General features: G+C 37.8%; 1 protein-coding gene across 2 annotated transcripts in view; it reads right to left on the bottom strand.

Moving 5' to 3' along the window:
• The window catches only part of dtx2 (deltex 2, E3 ubiquitin ligase), a 30,206-nt gene extending 17,968 nt beyond the window's left edge, over positions 1–12,238 (bottom strand). The window contains exons 1-3 of one of the 2 annotated variants that reach the window (XM_048189575.1): positions 11,173–12,238; positions 8,736–9,324; positions 2,707–2,765 (exon numbers count right to left, since the gene is read on the bottom strand). In XM_048189575.1, the coding sequence (XP_048045532.1) occupies positions 2,707–2,765; positions 8,736–9,324; positions 11,173–11,494 (970 nt within the window). In that variant the 5' untranslated portion in view covers positions 11,495–12,238. The remainder of the gene's footprint in view (positions 1–2,706; positions 2,766–8,735; positions 9,325–11,172) is intronic. The other variant, XM_048189576.1, reaches the window with a different exon arrangement.
• Positions 12,239–13,203: the final 965 nt, after the last annotated feature.

Raw genomic sequence — 13,203 nt, 5'->3', positions numbered from 1 at the left:
AACGTATTTTAGCTTTTCTCGATTGCTAACACATTATAAGTGATTCAGTTGGCCCAGTTTCCAAACCATTCGTTCAGTTATCAAAACAAAGACACATTTCTCAAAACGTTTAACAATGACAACATTAGGTAGAAAAACTGATGACACACACCAGTCAAAATCTGAGAGAGAGCTGAATTAATAATTTACAGGGGTTTTAAACTTACACAGTACCAGTAGGCTACTTTACAGTAGGCCATTTGTTATATGTATACTGTATTTGTTGCAGCGTTGAGAAATGATTGCCTAGGGATATAGTCTTGTGTCAGAAGACCAATACACTGCTATAGTACTGTACTGTAATGAAATTTAGCCAGATGTGCAGAGGATGCTGAATTTACTTTTACTGTAATTGACAGTGTATTGTATTTTGGTGCATACCAAGTTCATACTTATTTTTCTCATGCTTTTCATCGACTGCAAGATTTTATAATAGTAAAATGAAAAAGGGGTATTTTTGTTACCATGTTATATTAATTGATCTCACTAGTGTTCACTGGGCAGTGCAGTAGTCTGTGTATTTGTTATGTTTTGTGTGTCATCTGATGCCAAAGTTTGATTTTGTCAGACAAGAATAAGTTTTTGACTAGAACATTTTATTTTGACCTGGATGTTTGAGGTTTGTGCAAGTTGGTGTATAGTTTTGATATTGTGTTTAGTTGTGAGAAATGTTGAATTGTTTCATGAATTGTGCATTAGCAATCAAGAAAAACAATAGAGACTGAAAAGTTTGAAGGACATATTTATGTTGGCTTGTCATAAACCCAACTTCAAGTCTTGTTTAAAAAATTTTAAAAACTTTGGTCAGTTAGTCCAGAATACTATAGATGTTCTGGGTGATTGCTAAAGTGTTGCTAGGTGGTTGCTAGGAGATTCTGGGTGGTTGCTAGGCTCTTGCTATGCAGTTGCTGATGTGTTGCTAGAGTATGTGGTTGATAGGGTGTTCTGGGGGAACACACACAGACATTCCCACCTCTGTTAATAACAGAAACACAAAAACTGTTTTGTTGCTCTTTAACTTGCACTAAAATGTGATTTAAACCATTGAAGTAGCCTGTGTAATATTAATAAAAATCTCCTTTAGTGATACAAGCTCAGACTCATTTAGAAGTTTTTCATATAGTGTATTTACTTGGTGCCATGATGGATACTGAAATTTTGTTATTTATTAATTTTAAACAGTATGTAGATACTTTCTGGTAATGCAATGTTTGTGAACACAATTGTGTATGTAAGGCCATAAATCTCCAAAAACTATGCATGAGCGCTTGCTTTGGTGTTGCCACCCCTCATAGACCTCATGCCACCCCTTTGCTACCCTATAAATAATTTTCTAGATTCGCCCCTTTGGATAAATCACAATATAAGGGGGCGCCAAAAAAAAATCTTGCCTAGGGCGCCAAAGAGGCTAGGGCCGGCACTGTAAAGACCTTCTGAAGCAAAGCGATGGATTTTTTTGTAAGAAAAATATCCATATTTAAATCTTTATAAACTAAAATAACTAGCTTCTGGCATATGGCCTATGCAAATCGACCTATTCTGAAAGAGAGACCTCTGACCTGACGCATTGACGAATGTGGAAGAGCAGAGGATAGGGCAAAACAAAACATTGGTCACAAATTAGTCTAAAACAAGGTTTTTTAAAAAGAAATGGAAGATTTTGATATAAGAGAAGAGTTTGTTAGTTTGTTGCCCAGCCCTATTTTTGTAAACTACGAGAGGCGTCTAAGCTTACGCTAGATATTTTAGCATATAAAGTTTTAAATATGGGCATTTTTCTTACAAAAAAACATCGCTTTGCTTTAGAAGGCCTTTTTTTAAACCCCTGGAGCTGTGTGGATTACTTTTATGATGGATGGATGTGCTTTTTTGGGCTTCAAAATCAGGAGCTTATAAAGCTTGGAAGATCAAGGATATTTTTTAATATAACTCTGATTGTGTTCGTCTGAAAGAAGGTTGTCATAAACACCTAGGATGGCTTGAGTGTGAGTAAATCATGGGATAATTCTGGATGTACTATCCCTTTATTTATGACTAGCAAATATGCATCAAATTAAGTTTATTTTGAAATGGTGGAATCCAAAATAATGGAAATTTTAAATGCAACTCAAATTCATAAATTGTAAACTTAGGCCTAAATAGTTTTTTAGCATAGAGTTACTTCATGTTTGCATTGATCACTTTATTCAAAACCTATCCAAAATCTCCTCACCTTCAGTCTAGTGAAAATTATATTAAAAATGTAACTTCGCTCTAGATCTGTCTTTCTGTTCCCCGAATGCCTCATTCATCTTGGTACTGCAGCTGTCAGCTACAAGAACAACAGACATTCAACATCCCCAGACACGCACCATTAGCCTGAAACTTGTTGAAAGGCGAGCGCTTTTAACTTAAAACCCACAAGCTGGTGAATCAGTGAAGCCGCTAATGTCATAAACTGATTTGTGACAAGCAGTCGACGTAAGACAAAAACATCAAGGTGGAAGCGCAAATCTGTGGCATGAATATACTTGTGACACATTCACTGAGGAATGCTAAAGCTAAATTCACTATCACTGCTCTGGGAAACATTTGAGTGGTTCAAACTGACACTCCCAAGAAACAGTTCAGCTGCTACTGCAGCATAAAACACCTTTGTGTGGCATGTGTGATGGGTGAGTGCTGTACCTGCCAGCGCCGAGTTCACACTACTGGATCCGTTCATGTGTAGAGGGATGGTTGGGATGCTGTGAAGACAGAAATGTACACACTTTAATCCAAGCAGACTTCACTGCATGAGAACAAAAGCATTTGACAATGGCTTTCTCTCCCATTACAGGAGTTATGTCATGTTCTTTTTATTATGCAAAAGAGAGAGCAAATTCGATTGGTTGAGATTGTTGTAGATGACCTAGTAAAGATTAAATGAAAGCAAGATACTTTCCAAAGAATTCCCCTGGCTTTCTCAAGCTGTTGTGGTGTAATTCATGCCATCTGATATGTCTTTTTAATAAACACTCCCAAGTTTGGGGTCAGTAAGATTTTGAAATTAACACTTTTTATCAGCAAAGATTCATTTAAAGGGTTAGTTCACCCAAAAATTCATTAATTAATTACTCACCCTCACCCCTTTGGGTTTGGAATGACATGAGAGTGAGTAATTAATGACAGAATTTTCATTTTGGGTAAACTAACCCTTTAATTGATCAAAAGTGACAGTAAATACACTTGAACTTTCTATTTATCAAACAATCCTGAAAACATGAACACTGTGTACACAAAAATCTTAAGGAGCAAAACTGTTTTCAACACTGCAAATAACAAGAAATGATTCTTGAGCATGAAATCAGCATATTAGAATGATTTCTGAAGGGTCATGTGACACTGAATACAGGAGTAATAATGCTGAAAATTCAGCTTTACTATCCAGGAATCTACGTTAACATTTCTTTTTAGGCGCACTTGTGCTCCTAATTTTAAAAATTTAGGAGCACTTTCTGATCAATGACAGAAATTAACCTTCCCATGATAAGGTGATAGTTGATTCCTTAGAATAACTTCCCGTGGATGGATTGATAGATAAATGAATAATACATTAAAGATGATTGTGAATACATATAGGATAAGTGAAAATGAATGTATAAACTAAGCTATCAGGCCATTTCTGTATGCTATGCTAGTACATAAGCTAACTAATACAGACATAAATGGTAATTATAACGTTGAAACAGCATTTATCATATTGTAAGCAGGCGCTAAAGAGAGTACCTATTAAAAGCAATTTAAACAAATGGGTTTGCTTGTGGTCCTAATGGAGACACAATTTCTTTACTGCATAGATTCAGCATTATACAATGTTTTCAGCAACAGTTTTTGGTTTACCAATTTACCAATTTTCTATTTTATGCATATTACACATTAATTTAAAACTTTTCTGCTACTTACAGAACCATACTTACAGCTTTATCTCAGCAGTGATGCTACAATTCACAGCAATTACAGCTCACAGTACACTCTAACAGTCATCTGAGAACCTTATGACATTGTCGGGTGTGATGAGGCTAAATGCCAGAAAATATTCATCATTTCACACTGTGTAAAACTAGCCAGCATAAACTGTGCAGGATGAATTAAGCACCAAAATTTAAACTTCAAACCCCTAACCTTAAGTATGAGCAACACTAATAAGTTATATAAGCTCTGTCCAGATTGTTGATTTTTTTTTTTTTTACTTGGGTTACACTTTTCAGCTGGTGATTTTGGTTTTGATTTCAGTACTTTGTCCAAATGAGAATGAAACTGAGGTGATTTATTGATGCTAGTGTAAACTGACTGTGTGAATAAGGAGCGAGAAAGACTTAAATTTCCCGGTTCCCCTTTCAGCCTAGTTTACCAGAAGAGAACAATAACTCAAATCTGGGTCTTCCCCTTTCAGTCAGCACAGTATGTGCAGACTTGCTCTCCTCCATGTGACCTAAAGCAGACCTCTACTCCTGTAGATTCACACAGAGGGGAGGATATGACACCATTACACAGAGGAACAGCCAATTATAGTATGGGGAAAAAGGGAGGATGATCCTAACTGCTCTTGAATCAAAATCAGTCCAGACTCCAGACTGAGAGAGGACATGCTATCATTTGTTTTCCTGTTAATCCCACATTTTAATTAGAAAAACATGCTCGAAATGTGAAGCTCATATTTTTGTTAATGCACTTACAATGCACTAATACGTTTCTTACATTAAAATATTATTCATTTATTATTGTATTTATTATTTAAAAAAAAAGTCTTAATTCAGCTATAAATTTGTAGTTTTACTGTGGGTCTACTAGTTATGTTGCTTTGCATTTACAAAACTTTACAAACTTTGCATATTTTTTTTAATAAGTATTTTTATTAATTTTTAAATTGTTTTTTTGCTCCAATGTACCGCACATATATAAACCTCATTAAACAAACCCTCTAATAAGAATAGAGGATATATCTAAGCCCATATATACCAAAAATGGGTCCCACCTTCTATGAAAGAGGACATCTTTATTATAAGAAGCACAGCTTAAGTAGTCTAATGAACTTTGCATATTTTAATGTGTATTACTTCCATTGCCGCAAACACAATTCTGGTTGCACTTTATTTTTTCTAGTATGTGCATGAACTGTACTTACCCAAGAAAGTACTGAGTAATATAAAAAGGTACTACATAGGATAGTTGACCCGAAAATGAAAATTGTGTTATCATTTAGGGTGTGATGACATTTACAGTTGCTCAGCGAAACATCACAGGTGAAACCCAGTCATTCCAATTGAAATCTGCGTGATCTGGAGTTTCTTGTGAGGGTGAAAGTTTCCCAACGCAGATTTTCACTCATTTTCAAATTCATTGCGTTGACCAACAGAAAGCTGCTTGGTTTGAAAGTGACTTCTGTGTGAGCTGGGCTTCATACATTGCTACGCTATTGACAACAGAAAATGAACCCTTTTTACATGCAAAACGTAACTTTTTTTTTGTCTCCACAACACAAAAGAAGATATTTTAAAGAACGTTGGTAACCAAACAGTTTTGATTTCGATTCTTTCACTATATAGACGTATCTCAAAATATCTTCTTTTATGAAAGTCACAGGTTTGGAATGACATGAGGGTCAGTAAATGATGACAGAATTTTCATTTTAGGGTAATTCATCCCTTTAACATGGGTAAAGTTTAAGTTTGGTTCTGGGTTAGTACCTAGTTATTGCACAATAATTACATATTAAGTAGGGGTGTAACGGTACATGTATTCATACTGAAGCGTACGGTACGGACGTCATGTAATCAGACGACGAATACATTCAACCACAGGCGATCCAAGCTCCAAACCAGAAGGGAGCGCGCATGATAATACAACGCTGTTTGCTAACTGCCACAACAGTGCGCATACGCCAATGATACGAGTGCTTGAAAACAAAGTCCACTAGATGCTAGATGCACTAGTGTGCACACGTCGAATGCATCTTTCTGCGTTCAGGGACAAAGGAGAATACTTTGAAAGGTTTACGCACTCAACTGCGCGCAAAAAAGAGAGGAACATTGAAAATTAAGTATAGGAGGGTTGGGCTTAAAGGCCCAATATGTAATTTTTCGCCACTAGAGGTCACCTATTCAAAACAAAGGCATAGCTTGATGATGCAGAGATCAAGTGCGGAATCATGGGTTCACTTCAGCAGGTGGAAATCGAACAGGGCTTGGGCAGAAATAATGTTCATGGATGATATTATTAACGTTACTATAGAATGCAGCAAAACAGGAATTTGTGACACACGCTGGACCGATTTCTAATGAGCGATGAGCACGACACACAGCTCGAGAGCAATGGAACTTTTATTATGCCACAGTTGACACTTCCGCTTCTTCCAGTCAAGCATATATGGGGTAATGCAGCGCTTTTTATCATATTAGATACATTTGGGTGTGTTGAAAAGTATTGTGTAAAAAAATGCTGTATTACTGTTACCAAAAATAAAGCTGCATCTGATTATGCCATGTTAGCCACCTGACAAAATAGTGTTTGTGACGAGCAGGGCGGGCGAGAGCTCGAGGCCGGTGACGCGAGTGTTAACGAGCATCAGCTGCGCGTTGCACCGGTCTTGAATCTCTCATGGAGGAGCTCCGGAAGCATAAAAGGGGAACGACAACAGTGAAGGACGAGAGAGGATCAGGCCTGGATTTTATTTTATGTTTTATTATGTTGGTGTGGCCGGCAGACGTCCATGAGGGTCTGCTAGCATTACTTTCATTTTGTTCTTTGTTTATTTTATATTAAAGTTTGCTGATTGTTCGCCGGTTCCCGCCTCTTAAGCCTTATCTGTGAAACTGGGGGTTAAAGTGCTGAGCTTTAAAACAATGATTAGTTTTCTGTCTAACAATGTATCCAAACAGTTGTTCCCTTATCTAATAAAACATGTAATATATTATAGTGTCTTTGGTGTTTCCATGGTTTCTACCAAATAAAATCGGAAACTGAGGGTAACGCAGGTATGATGTCATTGACAGGTGACACATGGACACGGTCCATGTCCTGTTTAAAATGACTTATTTCTCTGGATTTAAACATTCTTGGAAACATCTGGGATATTGTAAGTACACAAGTCAACAAAATATACAATACAGTTCAAGTGGTTTTCATTATTCTATTTATTTTGTACTTTTATAACACAAGATGCTTTTCAGTTTTGTAGCTGATTGTGACCAATCTGTCTGTTCAAAATAAAATAAAAGAAACCTAGGCATTGTAGATTTGTCCCCTTGTCCGGTAACACTTTAGTTTAGGGTCCAATTCTCACTATTAACTAGTTGCTTATTAGCATGCATATTACTAGCATGTTTATTAGTACTTATAAAGCGCATATTAATGCCTTATTCTGCATGACCATATTCTTCATCCCTTAATCTTACCCAATACCTACACTTAACAACTACCTTACTAACTATTAATAAGCATTAATTAGGGCTTTATTGAGATAAAAGTCATGGTTAATAGTTAGTCAATAGTGAGAATTAGACCCTAAATTAAAGTGTGACCATTTTTCCTATTGTGCTGAAATTGTACCGAAATGTGACTTGTGTGTACCGTTACACCCCTAACACTAAGGCATACAGAAAGAAAAGGCTACCACAGAATTTTTGCTGCTTTTTTGTAACTAATAAACAAGTAGAGATTGACCGATATATCTATTTACCGATATTTTTTACCGATATTTAAGCATTTTACCATAATCGGCGCTATATTGTGGGTGTTTTGAGAATTGCACGCAGGATCGCCATTACAGCGCATCTGAGGGGAGACGAGACAACGGCATGCACAGGTAAAGTATACTTACCTGCTTTGCTGTAATTAGTAAACTTTATTTAATGTAAGAGCCATTAATGTACAAATTAGATGTGTTACACATATGCCTGAAATGTAGCAAGTTTATGCAGCTTGTCTCTAAAAAATAGAAAGAGAAATAGTGACAAGCTCACGGAGCCACGTAAGATAATCCGTCAAGTCCTGTCCAAATACAGGTGTAACTTTGCTTGAATGAAATAATACAGTCATGAATGAGCACATGTTGGAAATAAAAGTGCTGAATTTAATTCTCTCTCTGTTGTCTATGCTCATCATTAGTCTTGTGAAGTCACCTGCATTATGCTCTTCACTTAGCGGGTTAATGCTCAGGAAATGCTCCATGGCCACCGCATGTAACACAAATTATCGGTATCGGTTCTAAAAAAAAAAAAAAAAAAAAAAATCAATATCGGTCGATCACTATAAACAAGCCAAAATTCTTTTCTGGAGTAATCAAAATTATACCACAAATGGAGTCACACAGAATGACTGAGCTTACCACTGCAAAGTACACAAGAGAATGGACACAATGACAGGAAGGAGAAGAGCACAGCAGCTGATGAAATACAACCTTTAGACCTTTGGTGTCATTTGAAACTATGCGGGTTAACATAATGACCAAAAGCCGAGTATTTTTAAACTGCTCTCTGTGGGAGGACTTCCATGCTTGTGTGCAAAGTCCTTGAAAAATATGGCTAAAATAAGTCTCTTTCCCGTAGAAAAAAAAAATAGTGTGGTGGTACCATGATACATTAAAAGGTATCAGATGGTTATTGCAAAAGTATGTAAAAAAACTGCATCTTCATCTTCCAACAGACTAATTTTTGACCTAGCCCTAGTAGTCTTACCTTAAGCCATTTGCATGGTGACCAAAAGCCTGTGGCGGTCCTGTAGGATGAGCCACTGAGGTGGGGGTGCTCCATGGGTAGTTCCATAACAGGGATCCCATCGACAGAGGTCTTCTGGGGTAGGGCGAGTAGGCTGAAGAGGAGCTGGCTCCAGGAAGTCTTCCATGCTGCGTCTGGAGACTGGGCCTGTTGGCCTGCCCCGCGGAGAACGAATGCCGTGACCGGCTCAGCATGGGTCCGGCGGTGCTGCTGTTGCTCACGCACTGGTGACAGGTACAGGCCGGGCCTGAGTGAATAACCGACCCAGAGGTGAGAGGATACGGCATGCTGCCTTGCCGCCTGACGCGCCGTCTGTAGCTAGAGGTCTTGTTGACTTGCTCCAGAGCGGTGAGGTCCACAATGTAGTTGTAGCCCTGTGAGCTCAGGTCAGCTGTGGCCTGCCTTGCCTGGTAGCTGTGCTCCAGTAAAATGGAGGTTCGGATTTCGTACGCCGTCCACCCTCCTTCATCATTGGCCCACTCCCAAAGAACACCACTGCCCAGGGCAGAAGACTGCGGGAACAGGGATCGCCGCACAGCACGCGTCTTTCCTACAGAGGGTTAAACAAAAATTTCACAGTAATTGGAACAAAATAATTATGATTCCAAAAAAAACATTTACACATTTCTCAACCATAAAAAAGTGCCTCTCTTCTAAAAGCAAATGTAAGAGCTGTTATTTGTCCACAAAATGTGCTGTGCATCCTGTCAAAACCTGTTAGCTTATTTCCTGAGATTTTTGTCATCTCTTTCCTGTTCTTTTCCATAGAGACCCCAGGTGTCGAAAGTCATTCAAACATCCCCCAAAACAAGCCTAATCTCCAGCTAACAGAAACGCTATATATCCCATGTGTCATACTGCAGCACAGCTTTACCCAGCAGGTTTAATGACCTGTTATCAAGAATGAATCATACATATCATACATTTGGAGCAACTGAGTTACTTAGTTTCAGTCAGGATTCACAGTTTACAGCAAGCTTCTTTCGCTCTTTCGATTATAGAAGCATTTCCTTGACAACTGGTAACACATTTACTTAATCCAAATGAGCAATAAGTGTATTTTCTTAACACTCTCTTACAGTAAACTACTGTGGCAGTACCAGATGGTATTACCGTCACGTAGCATAGTTTTTGAGTCAATAATCAATAAAGACGTCCAAGATAATACTAATTTTTTTTAAACAAGTCTAAAATGCAAATTAGATATAAGTTCTTAAAACTTAATCTGCTGCCGATGTTGGTTTTAAATGTTTTTGAGAAAATATATAATGACCCTAAAAATGTCAAGGGGTGTAACCGAAATTAAAAGTATAACATACTTAAAACATAGCCTAAATACCTAGGAGTGTAGGCAAAAATAATTATCAGAAGTATAAACGTGATCCCGGACCACAAAACCAATCGTAAGTCGCACGGATATATTTGTAGCAATAGCCAACGATTCATTGTATGGGTTAAAATTATTGATTTTTGTAGGATATTAAGTAAAGATCATGTTCCATGAAGATATTTTGTAAATTTTCTACTGTAAATATATCAAAAATTTATTTTTGTGAGTGGATATACATCGTTAAGGACTTCATTTTTCGAAACTTTAAAGGTGATTTTCTCAATATTTTGACTTTTTTGCACCCTCAGATTCCAGATTTTCAAATAGTTGTATCTCAGCCAAATATTGTCCTATCCTAACACACCATACACCAATGGAAACCTTATTTATTAAAAGAAATTATTCAGCAAGAACACATAAAATTGATCAATACTGACAGAAAAGACTTTTATAATGTTAGAAAGTTTAAAGTTTTTTTTTAAATTTCAAATAAATGCTCTTTTGAACTTTCTACTCAACAAATAATCCTGAATAAAATGTATCACAGTTTCCACAAAAATATTAAGCAGCAGAATGTTTTTCAACATTGATAATAAGAAATGTTTGAAAGATCATGTGACACCGAAGACTGGAATAATGGCTGAATCAATCATTTAAAGAAGTTGTGATATATATACATATATATATATATATATATATATATATATATATATATATATATCACAACTTCTTTAAATCATGAATAGTTTTGAAGCAGTCAAGAAGTTTAACTGGGACTTTTACCAGTTTACCATGACATTTCACAACCAGAATCCCCATGCTATAATCATGTTATTTAATGATTCATCATTAAATTAATGCAGTTATAACAAAAAAAGTTCCAAAAAGTGCAATGGTACTTCCATATTTTTTGGATATGTACCATAACAACACTATAGTTGACTGAGGTTCTATGTAGATGCTATATAAATATGGTAACGTCTCATATCCAGTGCTGTTAAAGCACCATGGCACCACCAGAGTACTTACTTAACAAGCAGTTTAGTGAGAGTCTGAGGTCACACTCACCGGTGTCCTGTCTGAACTGTTTGAGGTTGGGGATGTCGATGATGTACGCAGACAGGCTGGGGTCTGCCTGTGCCAGACAGATGCTGCTGCTGCTGCTGCTGCTGGCGGTCGCTGCTCCTCTCTGATGCTGGAGACACTGCTCGATGTAGCTGCACACCTGTCCAGTGTAGGGCCTCCAGAAGCCCAGATCATCCTGCCATTCCCAAACCACCGCCATCGGCTGAGCCTGTCCTGGCACTCCAGAGGAGGAAGATGGTGATGCGAAAGAGGGTCCGTTTCTAGACCCACTTCCTCCGGAATGAAAACTGGAGCCTGTTGCCATTTTGTCTGTTAGAAAAGATCCCAACTGTCCGGATCAAAATAGGCTGGAGTAAAGAAATGTGACGATTTGGCCCAGCTAACAACAACACCCTTTCAGTTTCACCTGATTTACTGCCAGCTAACTAACGTTAGTCGTATCCTGTAAGAGATTGATGAATATCGCCACTACAGTGTTTTAACCATCAGTACACATTAATTTAGCCGCAGATTTGACCATAAACCCACTGACGTCGCATCATCTTGTTCGGCTGCTGGAGTCGCAGCTTCAGACTAGCCGCGTCTCGCTCTTTTCTTCGCCATTCAGTGCGTTACTGTACGACTGCCGGCCTCATAAACCACTATCATATAATACAACGGTTACCCTTTTGTAGACAGCACACTAGCGTTTTCAGGTGGTTAACAGAAACACACTGATGGACATGGTTTTTAAAGTACGCAAGGGTTGTATCGCTATGGTTTCTTCCTCGCCTGCGGTGTGTGTTTGTGTCGCTGCTGGTGGATTCCCATAGATACACACTGTGAAGCCAGACACCAAGAACTCTCAACGGAAATCTGTTTTTACATTTCCCTTAATAATTTACGGGTTTAAAATCAAAATAAATCAGCGAGTTGTTTTAAATTATTAGCATTTCCAGGTGCTGTAGGAAGTTTACTTACTTCTACCGCATGCCGTTATCAAATTTTGGCTCCGGTAGCTTATGTCGCCATAGCCAAGGACTTTTATTTTGAAAAAATAGTTATAACTTGACAAACGGTAAAATAAAAGTCCCTCTACACTTTCTTTTAGAAGGTACAAATATGCGCAATTTGTAATATATTAGTTTGTCCGAAACTGAAAATTATGCCATCATTCACTGGTAATTTTAAAAATAAGGTTTTAGTATGAAAAGAGAAGGTTATACGGTTTGCAACTTTGCATCAATAACAAATGGCGATTAAATGATGACATAATTTCGAACAGTCTGCTTCAAGCTAATTGTAAAAACTACTCTAGCAAAGGTGCCAGCAGCCAGCCGTGAGGGTATTTTAAAGGTGCAGTGTGTACATTTCTAGCGGTGAGGTTGCGAACTGCAACCAAAGGCAGCTCACCCCTCCCTCACGAGATTGTATATTATCCGCTTGTTAAGTCGTGAGGTAAGGAACGCCTCGACTCGTTTCACTTGAGAATGCCATCTCGAAGGCCGTTTATGAGCACTATTTATTCATAATTAAACATTTAACATTTTAAAAAGTTAAACATTTAAAATACTTACACTCTACACAACCGTCTCCGTGCTCACAGCGTCACAGTCTGTGACTCACAGACATTAATATTTTAATGATTTATAAAAGATGAATCACTGTCTGGCCATCTAGGATTTTGGGTTATGATTATAATTTTTTTGGTAGTATTACACCACATCGTGAGTGTATATTAGCACCGTTAGTTGTTTTTGTTGTGGTACGAGATAGAGCATTTGGACCCGGAAGCGCTGCAGCGTGACTTCAGACTTAACAACTGAATAGGGAAATGAGGATCTGTATCTCTTACCATTGGAGAAAGTGTAACAGCTAACGTAATCACGTGCAACCCCTCCCAGCCTATTGTGTAATGCATTAGCCATTATGCTTTTTTGGCTAAAGGTTGCAGGCTTGCCACAACATCTATTGTTCTTAAACAGTAATGCGGCACATTTGCTGTTGGTAATGCCGTAAATGAGTCCTACCTGT

This window comes from Megalobrama amblycephala, linkage group LG4 (assembly GCF_018812025.1).
Source record: "Megalobrama amblycephala isolate DHTTF-2021 linkage group LG4, ASM1881202v1, whole genome shotgun sequence".
NCBI classification, from domain to species: Eukaryota; Metazoa; Chordata; class Actinopteri; order Cypriniformes; family Xenocyprididae; genus Megalobrama; species Megalobrama amblycephala.
This window is presented reverse-complemented; position numbering and strand designations above follow the sequence as displayed.